The sequence below is a fragment of the Colossoma macropomum genome, unplaced genomic scaffold (genome assembly GCF_904425465.1).
Source record: "Colossoma macropomum unplaced genomic scaffold, Colossoma_macropomum, whole genome shotgun sequence".
In the NCBI taxonomy this organism is placed as follows: domain Eukaryota; kingdom Metazoa; phylum Chordata; class Actinopteri; order Characiformes; family Serrasalmidae; genus Colossoma; species Colossoma macropomum.
In genome coordinates, this window is record NW_023496024.1 from 412,552 (window position 1) to 423,709 (window position 11,158).

The window sequence follows — 11,158 nt, forward strand, 5'->3', positions numbered from 1 at the left end:
TGGCAAAAAGAAAGGAGGGAAAATGGAAAGGAGACAAATTGCTCCACTGTATCACCAGCTGAACAACCATAGCAGGTTCCAACGGGGCCACAGCTACGGAGCAGTGAGCTAGGCCTCTCTTATGACTAGAGGGCTTGGTGGTTGCATTGCTCTTCATTTTCAGGGGATGTCAGGGTTCAGTAGCCCCATTAAGCACACTTCTAACTTGGTAAAGCGGGATAAACCCCAGTAAATGATGAGTGAAGTAGAGGTGTATAACATTAGCCATGCATCACTGCATCATCCTTTAGGACACAGCACATGTGCCTATTGTTAGTTTGTTCACAGTTGCACCTGCCTGGGTTTCACTCCCTGCTCCTTGGACTGTTCTTTGCTGTTTGGTTGTATTTAATGACAAAATGATCGATATTTCTACGGTCTAAAATGACTTAACACCCAGTTTAGAGTGAGCAGGTCCTAAATAGCTTGTAGCAAATTGTATTCAGCATGAATTGAAAGCAGTTGATTTGGCTTTCTTTTTTGATTCGTACACTGGTAGTACCTTCAGTAATATAAAGTTATTTGAGTGGGTGGCAGTCCAGTTATGTGTAATGACCATGTGATCAATGTGTGATCATGAGTGTTCTTGTCATTAATTCTACTGCCTGATATTCTATTGCCACCTGTTGGATATTCACAAGCATAACACCTCTTATGCCGTTGTATTGGATTCTACAGAGCAGCACTATTTCTTGTTTATCATTTTCACTGTAAAATCCAAAGAGTTAGGCCAGTTGATGTACTGCCAGCAAAGTGATGCACAATGTGGGCAGTAGTTTTGTATTGTATTTTGGTCACTGCAGCACTGTAACTCTTCATTTCTCTATTTCCCAGAGAGCATTCTGTAACCTATCTGAATTTCTCTCTGGAAGACAAAGGCCCAAAGCCTGTTCACATTGTCTATAAGGTGAGTGGCTTCTAAACACAATGCATGACCGTTCACTTCCTCTAGATGTCTCAACCCACCACAGACTCCTCTAAAGTTACTCCTACCCCACTACAGATTTCCCTACAGATACACCAGCAACTGCAGACTCCTCTATAGATACCCCCAACTACTACAACATTATTCTTACCCCACTACAGATCCCTCAAATTTATCTTTCCCCTCCTACAGATTCCTCTAAAGTTGACGGTGGAATTTGTGAGATAGATCAAAGAGATGTTTTATGCATGTGTATATATTACATTTGTGTATATGCATCTGTTAACAGGTGATGAATCAAGGAGTTAAAGGTCTACCTGTTTCAGTAAAGTTCATGATGCCATCTAAGATTGGGGAGAACTTCATTCTAGAAAAGCACATCATCACTATACCAGAGGTGTTCATTCATTCATTCATTCATTCATTCATTCATTCTTTTATGCATTAGATTTCCCTTCTCTGTGTAAATGATTCACATATTTATAAATCATCTATTATACTACAAATCTGTCTTTACAGAACCTGACAGACTGCAGCTTCAGAAGGAAAAATGACTCTGCTGTAAGATATGCCTTTGTTAACATTGTGTAAAAATGAATAAGCACTGTCTGTCTGTTCTTTTACTTTTTCCCTTCATTTAAATGTCATTCATTGCATTTAGAATTGCAGAACACAACTGATCTCATTAACTCATTAAATATCTATGAAATTATTCACACATCAAGAATTACTAATGCAATTCACATTTTGTTGAAGTGTTGCATTTTGTTGTTGAAATTACAACAAACTACAAATTTCTGAAGCAGATTTCTGGACAGATTCATGAATAAAAAACAAAACTTTGGTATAAAGCAGTTCAGATTAAAGCCTTTTTAGCCACAGTGTTAAGCATCGCCAAGAAACCATTCATATTGTAGTAATCACACTGTTCAAGGAGAGGCAGCTTTCACAGAGGTTGTGGAGCTTTATTAACCAGCTGTTGTTCCCCACAGCCACATCGTATATAAGCAGTATGTTCTGTGAGAGAGTTCACTCCAGCCTCGCCATGTCTTACTTTCAAGCACAGATCAGACAGATGTAATCTGGAACAGCTAAGAATCTGATGTATACAGAACAGTGTTTTCTGTGTAAAGAGTCATCATAAAATATCCATTTTGCACAAATTGGCCTTTATTCATCAGTATGGTCAAATAGTCATTAATTATTTAATCTTTAGCTTGTCTGTACGATCAAACTCTTGTCCAGAAATAATGTGTGTAAATTAGAGTGTACAGCTGAAAAAATCTTGATTTGTGGTTGATTAACCAAAACTAATACGAATATCATCTGTTGTCATTGATTCCTGAGCTGCTGAATGCTACCGACCTACACATATTGATTTCACACACTGAAACTGATTCTTCATTTGCGTTCAAATCTCCACTTGTTTCCATGTTGTATGAAAATTTTCGTGAATCTGACAGATTAGTTTGTACATCATTAAATGTCTGTGTTTTTTTATACTCAACTTTTAGGAATAATAGCCATTTTGTTTCTTCAACAGTGCAAATAAAATTTGGCTCCAGAATTGACCCCTGAGGGACACCTTTTATGACGTGCAAAAATTTTACCGTTCTCTGTGTGAATGATTCACATGTTCACAAATAATCTGTCATACTAAAACCTTTTCTTTACAGAGCCTGACAGGCTGTATTCTCAGAGAGGAAACTGACCCTGCTGTAAGCCATGCCTTTGGTTTATTAACATTCTGTGAAAACAACTAAGCACATCTGTCTATTGTTTGTTTATTTCTTCTAACAAAAAGCTAAATAAACACAGATTTATAGCGATTTGCAGCATCTGTTTTTTCAGTAAAGAATAAAAGAGTAAAACTCATTTGGGTGAAGGTTGTGGATGTGAGACACGATCAGTGTGTGGTCGTTTTTGGTATTTACATTGTATTGGCACTTGATTGTCCTCCTGCCATAAACTCAATAACTTAAAGAACTCACATTAGACACACTATACAAGTGATTTTATTTACTCCCTGTAATTAGATTTTTCACGTTCTTAGATTTCACTGGCTGTTAATGGGATCTCTTTAGATCAGGGGTGTCCAAACTTTTTTCACGCGAGGAGCTGCGACGAGCTACTGTGTTTCCTATCACTGTGTAAAAGATGCTCAAGGCTTCACTTATTGCTGATCTGCTCATTCAGTGTAATTTGGATCAGTAAGCAATTAAAAATATTGATTTGATTATTCAGGATAACAGCAAATATAATGTGATGTATATGCTGTGTTTCATGTCTGTTGATATTAAATTTAACAGTCTTTTGAAATATGAGGCTCATTTGCTGCGGCTCTCAATGAAAAGTGGGTCAGTAAATGAAGCTGCAGGTCAGTCAGAGAAGAAAGGCTCTTAAACTTAAGCGAACTTCGTTACCGCAGTGCAGCGTTACACTGTAATCGTACAGCACTGCTTACAGAGGGAGGTGCTCAGGCCCAGTAGGCTCAGTTTTCCAATCAGCTGCTGAGGGATGATGGTGTTGAATGCTGAACTGACGTCTATGAACAGCCTTCTGACATAGGTGGCTCTATGACGGTAGTCATTGAGGCAGGACACTGGAGACTTCTTCAGCACAGGGATGATGGTGGTGGACTTGGAGCACGTTGGAACGACTGCAGTGCTCAGAGCGATGTTGAATATGTCCGTGAGACCATCAGCCAGCTGTTCAGCGCATTCTCTGAGCACTCTGCCCGGTATGCTGTCAGATCCTGGGGCTTTCCGTGGGTTGACTCTGTGTAGAGTTCTCCGCACATCAGCTGTGGACAGACACAGCACCTGTTCATTTGGAGGAGGTGTGGTTTTCCTCACCGCCGTGCCGTTCTGTGCTTCAAACCAGGCAGAGAAGTTTAGCGCGTTCGGGAGGGAGGCATCACTGTCATAAGCAGGTGGAGGTGTCTTGTAATTGGTGATGGCCTGGATGCCCTGCCACATGCGCCGTGTGTCAGCAGTGTTTTGAAAGTGATTGTGGATTTTCTTTGAGTAGGCACGCTTAGCCTCTTTGATGGCCCGGGAAAGCTTGGCTCTTGCTATCCTGAGGCTTGCTCTGTCCCTTGACTTGAAAGCCTTGTGACGGGTTCTCAGCAGCATGTGCACCTCTGCAGTCATCCATGGTTTCTGGTTGGGGTGAGTTGTGACGAGTTTGGAGACAGTAACATCTTCAATGCACTCGCTGATGTAGCCAGTCACTGATTCTGTATAGTCCTCCAGGTTGGTGAAGCACTGGAAGCTATATAAACTGCTACTATGTACAGCGTAGTCAGCTCTCTTGGCAAATAAAAGGGCCTGCCTCTGACAATCGCAAACTCCACCAGTGGTGAGTAGTGACTACAGACTAGTGCCACGTTCCTACACCATTCAGTGTTGATGTAAACACACAGTCCCCCACCTCGAGTCTTACCGCACAGCTCAGCGTCTCTGTCCGCACGGAAGCACAACAGGCCGTCGAGCTGAACAGGCTTTCTCGCGCATCGCTTTTGGCCAGCAGGCTCACGCAGCGCCGTGGATCTTAGCAGGCCTAGCTCGCACAGCTCTTCCCGCAGTCTGTCTGGGAGCAGAGATTGAGGCTGATTTCTCAGCTGTAGCAGGTTTTGGTGATGGTAGATGTTGGTGCTGGTTGTAGCAATCATGATTTTTGAGTTTTGGTTGGGTTACATGACAGATAGTAAAACAAAAAGGGCAAAAAAGCACCGTTTTGTTGTTCCCGAAGTGGCTGCTGCAGCTACACGCCACGCCACCGGAAACAGAAAAATCTATGACACTGTGACTTTGGACGCCCCTGATTCAGATCAACATCAGTACACACATCTAGGTTACATCCAGATTCTAAAAAGGTTTAATGTTCTTTATTAATAAGCACTGATTTTCTTTGTTTTATTCTAAAATTCTCTTTGTTTGTTTTGTTTTTGTTTACTCCAGTTGTGTTTGAAGCAGAAGAGCTGTGTAAGGTTTGAATGTTCGTCCTTCTGCCTGGAGAAAGACTCTGCTGTTAAGTTTGAGCTGAAAGCCCAGCTCACCTTCCTCAACCCAAAGCAGTACACAGGGGTGAGACCCATTTGATATGTTTAATCAACTTTCTGCACAAATTCTGCACAAAAATGTTTGTTTGGGTTTATTGAAGAAAATCTGTCACATGACAGTAAATTTAGAGGTAAATGCATCATTTTTTCCCCATTGATAAACTAATTTTATTGAGCTAAACTGAATAACTTACATCATCTTTTTGAAGCATTACATTTTTTTTTAATGCTTTGGATGGAAATGTAGCTATAAACACAAACAGGCTGTGTTTAGATCTGATGATTGTATCTTGTGCCTCAAAACTAAATTAAAACTGTTCTCCATGTTTTCCTCTCCAGAGATTTCGGTTCAGTGAGTTCAGTTTGGAGGACGGGTTCTCAAGCTCTGCTGAGCTGGACTTTGACAAAAGCCTCTACCATCAGATGTCTAACGGCCCACAGGTGAGAGCCGTGATCAGACAGCAGCCCAGCACTTTAACTTCCTGTTACTCCTGTATCAACTTCCTTCTTTCTTGTTTTGCAGGACGATGCCACCAAATACCACAAAGCACAGGTACAAAATTAAACTTTCTTTGCTTTAAGTTATGTTTTAATGTTTATCTTTAAGGGCAAGTCCACCACAAATCACCAAATTTCAGTAAAACTTCCTGATTGATTATCTCAGATTTGCTGAACGTTTTTAGGATATAATGTGTTTGTGTCCAACAGATATTACCTCAAATTTCAGGCTTGTATTTTCTTTAGTTTCAGAGATTAGCTCAAAAATGAAGTTGCCTTAATTGAATTCTACGAAAAAATGTACAAACTTTGATACATCATAACCTTTGACCTTTTGATGCAATCTTCATGACTTTTTCAAAGGTTATTCTTTGGTTTAATGTGGGCTAAAATACCAAGACAAAAGATACAGAGATGCATGTTTACTACTTTATGCCTTGCCGAACATCCATAAAATATTTTTTTTTGTTCATTGGAGTATATTTGACTCACCATATCTCCATAAAGTAGCACATCAGATCTTTTAAATTTTGGCTTTTATTACTCATATCACAGTACTATTTTAGCATTTAATTATTTGTCTAAAGCTACGCTTACATTTCAATAATGTTTATATTGAAAAAAAAGCTAAAAAAAACTAAAAAGCATTTTTTATTTATACAAATGAAAAGATGTTTCCATTATCAAATCCACCAAATATGAAGTTGTTATCTTTCCACACAACATATTATGCGTGCACAAAACCACATTAGGCACCTATTCTAAAGTCTATATCTAAATAATCTATTCATCAATCTTCTATCAGACTTTGAAATATTACAATGTCAGAGAAATGAAGCCTAAAAACAGTGAAATACTGAAAGTTTTTTCTGTGTGTCTGATCTCAGGCCACTGTTAAAGCTGAGCTGATTATTCCTCCTGATATGTATATGATCGTGGGCTCGGGTGCAGGAGGTGGGCTCCTCCTACTCATCATCATCTTTGTGCTGATGTGGAAGGTAAGAGCCAGTCAAAGCGCACTCCATCATCCAAGATTAAACCAACCACCACCATTAAATCAATCAACCAAAACCACCTACATCTGATTAACATGCAGACCGACCAATCACACACCGCTGTTTTAGCATAATGAGTTGCCTGTTGTCAGAATTTTGCTACAACATAAACACAAAGTGGTTTAACTGCCTGCAAACACATGAGGATATCTCAGCTCACAGCCACTAACCTCAAACTACAGTTATTGGATACTTTTTAAAGATGATCAGTTTCAGTCCGGCGACTACCTCTCAGTGCGAAAGGCTGAAAAACATTTGGGTGAGGATCGTGGATGAGAGATGTTTTTGGAATTCGTGTTTCGTTCAGGCACTTGACTATGCTCCAGCCCTAAACTCTGGAGTTGAGTAGAAATATCAAAATTGTTTGATGTACTTCGTCTGAAACTTGATCTGAAGGCAAAAATCTCAATCACTCGATTTTTGTTAACGCTTTGTTTAACAGTCCTCCAGGTTCTAGGCATTAGCTGGGTAAGTGTGAGGTACAAACTCCCAAGTACTACGACTAATTATTCTGCTTAAAATGTAACACCAAGACAGTCTAACTGAAATACACTGAACTATGCACAATATTAAGCAGGTAGAGGACATAATAAAACATCTCCTATTTTACAGTAACAAGGTGGTTAATGCTATTTTTCTTTGTAATGTCACACATTGAAGCAGGAAGTACATTGGAAGCACCTCCAACAGGAACCTATATGGGGTAAAAAGCCGAAACAAGAACATCAGAGCTGTATGTAATATGTATTTAAGTCTGGACCGTAAAAAAAGTAATAGTTCTTATTATGGTGTGAAATTTAGTGTGTAATGTTCATATTTACCACCTTTTTACTTTAAATAATAAAAATAGCTCTGTTTATCTAGAACCTGTTGGATAGTTCAGAGAAGCTTGGTTAAACTGCCTTTGAACTTAACAAAACAATTATTTAATACTTTGGTGTTTGTACTTCACATTTGCCCACTTAAAACCAAGTATTAATGTTATTAAATTAATATAATTAATACTTATAATTAATAATTAATACCTATTGACTAAAAAAAGCAGCAACTTCCTCTCCCAACTGTCCACTCTGACTGCCCCAAAATCTGCAGACTAACACAGACTCAGCCAGCCTGAGAAACAGGGCTAAAATTGTGCAGTGTTAAAGGAAGTAGGGGACGGGAGTGGGTTTGTGGGTAATTTGCTGGGTAAGCAATTTACCTTTTTATTGCTAAATTAAATTCCTGTGTTGCGACTCTTTTAATGTCCAGAGTACAATCAAAACACGCAAAACAAGCTTTCTACTAAAACGCTTTCACTAGCTAACAGAACTGTTTCGTATGTGAGTCTGGATACATTTCTGGATTTTTATCTTGAGATAAGTTAATTATCTTGTGATTTCAAGACAACAACTTTGAAATCACAGGATAATTAACTCGTTATCTTAAGATAACAAACCATAAAATTATAACTGGGAGCAGCAAAACGTTGCTGGCAGAGCAGCGCTGGAGTTTTCTGGGGGACTTTTCAGTCGTGCCACCTTACGCTATGTCCATATACTAACGACAAGGTTAACAATGCTGATGAGCACACCAGCGCCCCCTATTGTGGGTTCCCCAAGGTGGTGGATTGGGGTGGTGATGAGGGAAAGTCAACAGGGCCACATTAAAAACAGAACTGAAACAGAGCTCTTTTCCTCTCTCACTTCCTCTGCAGTTGGGGTGCTTTAAGCGTAAGCTTCCATGTGGAGAAGATGGACAGTATGTAGGTAGAGAATATCACTTTGAAGAAAAAGAGAAGGACTTCAGTGATTCTAATGGAAAGAGTGAGGAGTCGTCTCCTGAACCTGAAGATAAACTCCTCATCGTCAACGGCTCTGAGAATGGAGGAACACCAGCGTTAGAAGCAGCGAAAGATGAAAGTGGAGAGTAAAGAGGCTTTGCTGTGAGATCAAACCTTCATTTAGCTCAAAACCATCATTTTGGTATAGAGAGAACTTCTGTAGGCTCTTTAAGTTCTTTGCAGGCTTGTGTTTGTGGCTCTTTGATTAATTTGGAAATTAATGTGCTTAATTCACCTTTTGTCCATCATCAAACTAAAACAAGCCTGTTTAAATTTTACAGAGACCATTAAAAAGGGAATTCCACCAGTTCATCAGCAGTCCTGCATAATTAAATGGTTGCGATGTAAACAGAGGTGTGTCACGACCCCCTGTCGCAATGTTCCTTTAATGTAGGCAATTTTGTGTACGTTCCGTCTTGTGTTGCATTACATGAAGGTACCTGATTGGCCACACAGGAGCACCCCACATATAAAAGGACAGTAACATGTCAACCACTGAATTATGGGGTAATTTTTTAAAAAAACTGGAATTCTCATAAAGTGTATTTGCTTAGAAATAACGACTGGTGTGTATTTAGAGTTTTAACGTTCTTTAAATGTAAGGAATATTTTGACACATTGTTAGTTGTAAATGTATGTAAAAAGCTGTTTCCTGTCAAAAGTATGAAAACAAATGGCTCAGAATGTTTTTGCCATCGTTATTCATCACTGGTGTTTCATGACTGTATCAACTAGGATTAAACCAGATTTTATATATATTTTAACAAACCTTGTCAGTTTTATGTGAAAACTAATAAATCATTTACCTCCTCAGGTAAAAAGGATCAGGTACAGTAGGTTGTATTATTTACATACATGTCTAAGTTATCGATCTGGATTCTTCTTCTTTACCGTCACTTTCATTTTACATTTTTACTTTTTTATTATTTCACCGGTGTCTGGTGAGACGGTGGCTGATGGCTGATTGATGATACACTGCTCACTTGTGTGAGCCAATCAGATTCAGAGAGATGGTTTTTCAGGTGTGTTTTTATTCATTTTATGTTACAGGATGTTAAAACCATTTGTTTGTATTTCTGTACAGCATGTGACAAATATATGGGAATATTTTATATTGTGCATATATTACTGTTACTCATACTGTTACTGTTATTGTTACTGCTATTGGTTTTGTTATTCATTCTGTTTCTTTAACTCGTACTGCTACTGTTACTCATATCTATACTGTTACTTTTGTTTGTATCTGTTACTGCCACAGAGAGTTTTACTGCTCCTGTCAGTTTCACTGTTACTTATACCCATACTGTTACTTTAACTGTTACTGGTACTGATACTGATATACTTAATCTTACTGATACTGCTACCGCTATTGCTACCGTTAAGGTACTGTTACTGGTACTTAGATGTTTTGAAAGAATATTTTTCACCACAGCATTTTATTTTCTTTTGTATTTTCATATCTTTTACATGATATACATATTGCATTTCTTTTCCTTATCTTTCTGTATTGTATGTATTTATAAATATTAAAAAATCAACATTAATATTAAGCTGTGGATGTTTTAGCAGAATTAGATGCTTAGCAGTAAAGTAATAGGAAATAAGTAACTATACTATTAGACTTTACAAATAAATAAAGAACAATTAGAATCAGAAAAAACACATTACAATTTTCTGAAAATAATTTCCGTATTATTTTATATTTCCATCAGTAATTTGATGTAAGTAATTTAATGCTACTGAAATGTGCTTTTGTCGGTGTAGCTAATGACTTCCTCTCGCTGGTCCAGACGCGCTCTCATAATGGGAATATATACCTCGGGACAGCTTTTTAAAGTTGTGGTGTTGGGTTACAGAGCTAGGAAGGATATGTCCCCAAATCCCTCTTCTTCAGCACTTTTAATGTCTGGAGCACAATCGCTAACACAAGCACAACAATAGTTCATGAACCTCTAATGTTAACTAATATTCATTCTACAAATGAATGTTTTTTGAACACCATTAGATTTAGTTTGAGGTGTTAGTTTGATCGATTCAGTGAAATGAATTCAGATACTTTATTTGAAGGCAATAACTCAGGTATCCATTAACTCTTTATCCTGAGTTCAGTCGTGTTGTTAAACAAAAGGGAAACGTGAAAATGAAAGGCATCTTTTTACCCATCTTGTTAGATCCATGTGCTAACTGCAAACTTGTTGTCCATAAGTCAGTGATGACCAGCGCACCGGTGCCCCTTAAAGTAATCTCCTTCATTCTAGGCACCTTGGGTTAGGGGGTGGTGCCATCCCCTGTGTTTTTGGGTAGATTAGCCTACTGTAGTTAGTTAGTCTGTTTGGTAGTCATATCCTGTCTTCCACCCAATGACTGCTGGGATAGGCTCCAGCTCCCCCCGCGACCCAGAAGGATAAGTGGCTTAGAAAATGTCTGTGTGTGTGTGTGTTTGGTAGTCAGGCTAGACAGAGTTAACAAATTAGGTGAAAACCACAGTGACAAGCTTTCTCCACTCTCTGTCGAGACACTTTCATTTGGAAGTGTTTCTAGTTTGACAAAAGGAAAGGAGACGAAGAAACAAGTGGAAAAAAAAAAGATCTGCCAGTTAATTTGGGTTCATAATTAGAGACTACATTAATTTATTCTGCTTTCATCCACTGTCATTGTGAAATTGGTGTTAGTACAGTTTAAATTGTGCTGGATGCTGCGATAAATCTTATTCAGTAAGCTGATCCTGAGATAAATGACTGTTATATCTTATCCAG

General features: G+C 38.6%; 1 protein-coding gene across 1 annotated transcript in view; it reads left to right on the forward strand.

Moving 5' to 3' along the window:
• The window catches only part of zmp:0000001082 (integrin alpha-D), a 50,461-nt gene extending 40,515 nt beyond the window's left edge, over positions 1–9,946 (forward strand). Inside the window, exons 24-32 of the mRNA XM_036564640.1 lie at positions 874–946; positions 1,254–1,361; positions 1,484–1,525; positions 2,641–2,682; positions 4,927–5,052; positions 5,367–5,468; positions 5,551–5,580; positions 6,413–6,523; positions 8,277–9,946. Coding sequence (XP_036420533.1) covers positions 874–946; positions 1,254–1,361; positions 1,484–1,525; positions 2,641–2,682; positions 4,927–5,052; positions 5,367–5,468; positions 5,551–5,580; positions 6,413–6,523; positions 8,277–8,492 — 850 coding nt within the window. The 3' untranslated portion in view covers positions 8,493–9,946. The remainder of the gene's footprint in view (positions 1–873; positions 947–1,253; positions 1,362–1,483; positions 1,526–2,640; positions 2,683–4,926; positions 5,053–5,366; positions 5,469–5,550; positions 5,581–6,412; positions 6,524–8,276) is intronic.
• The last annotated feature ends 1,212 nt before the right edge of the window (positions 9,947–11,158 follow it).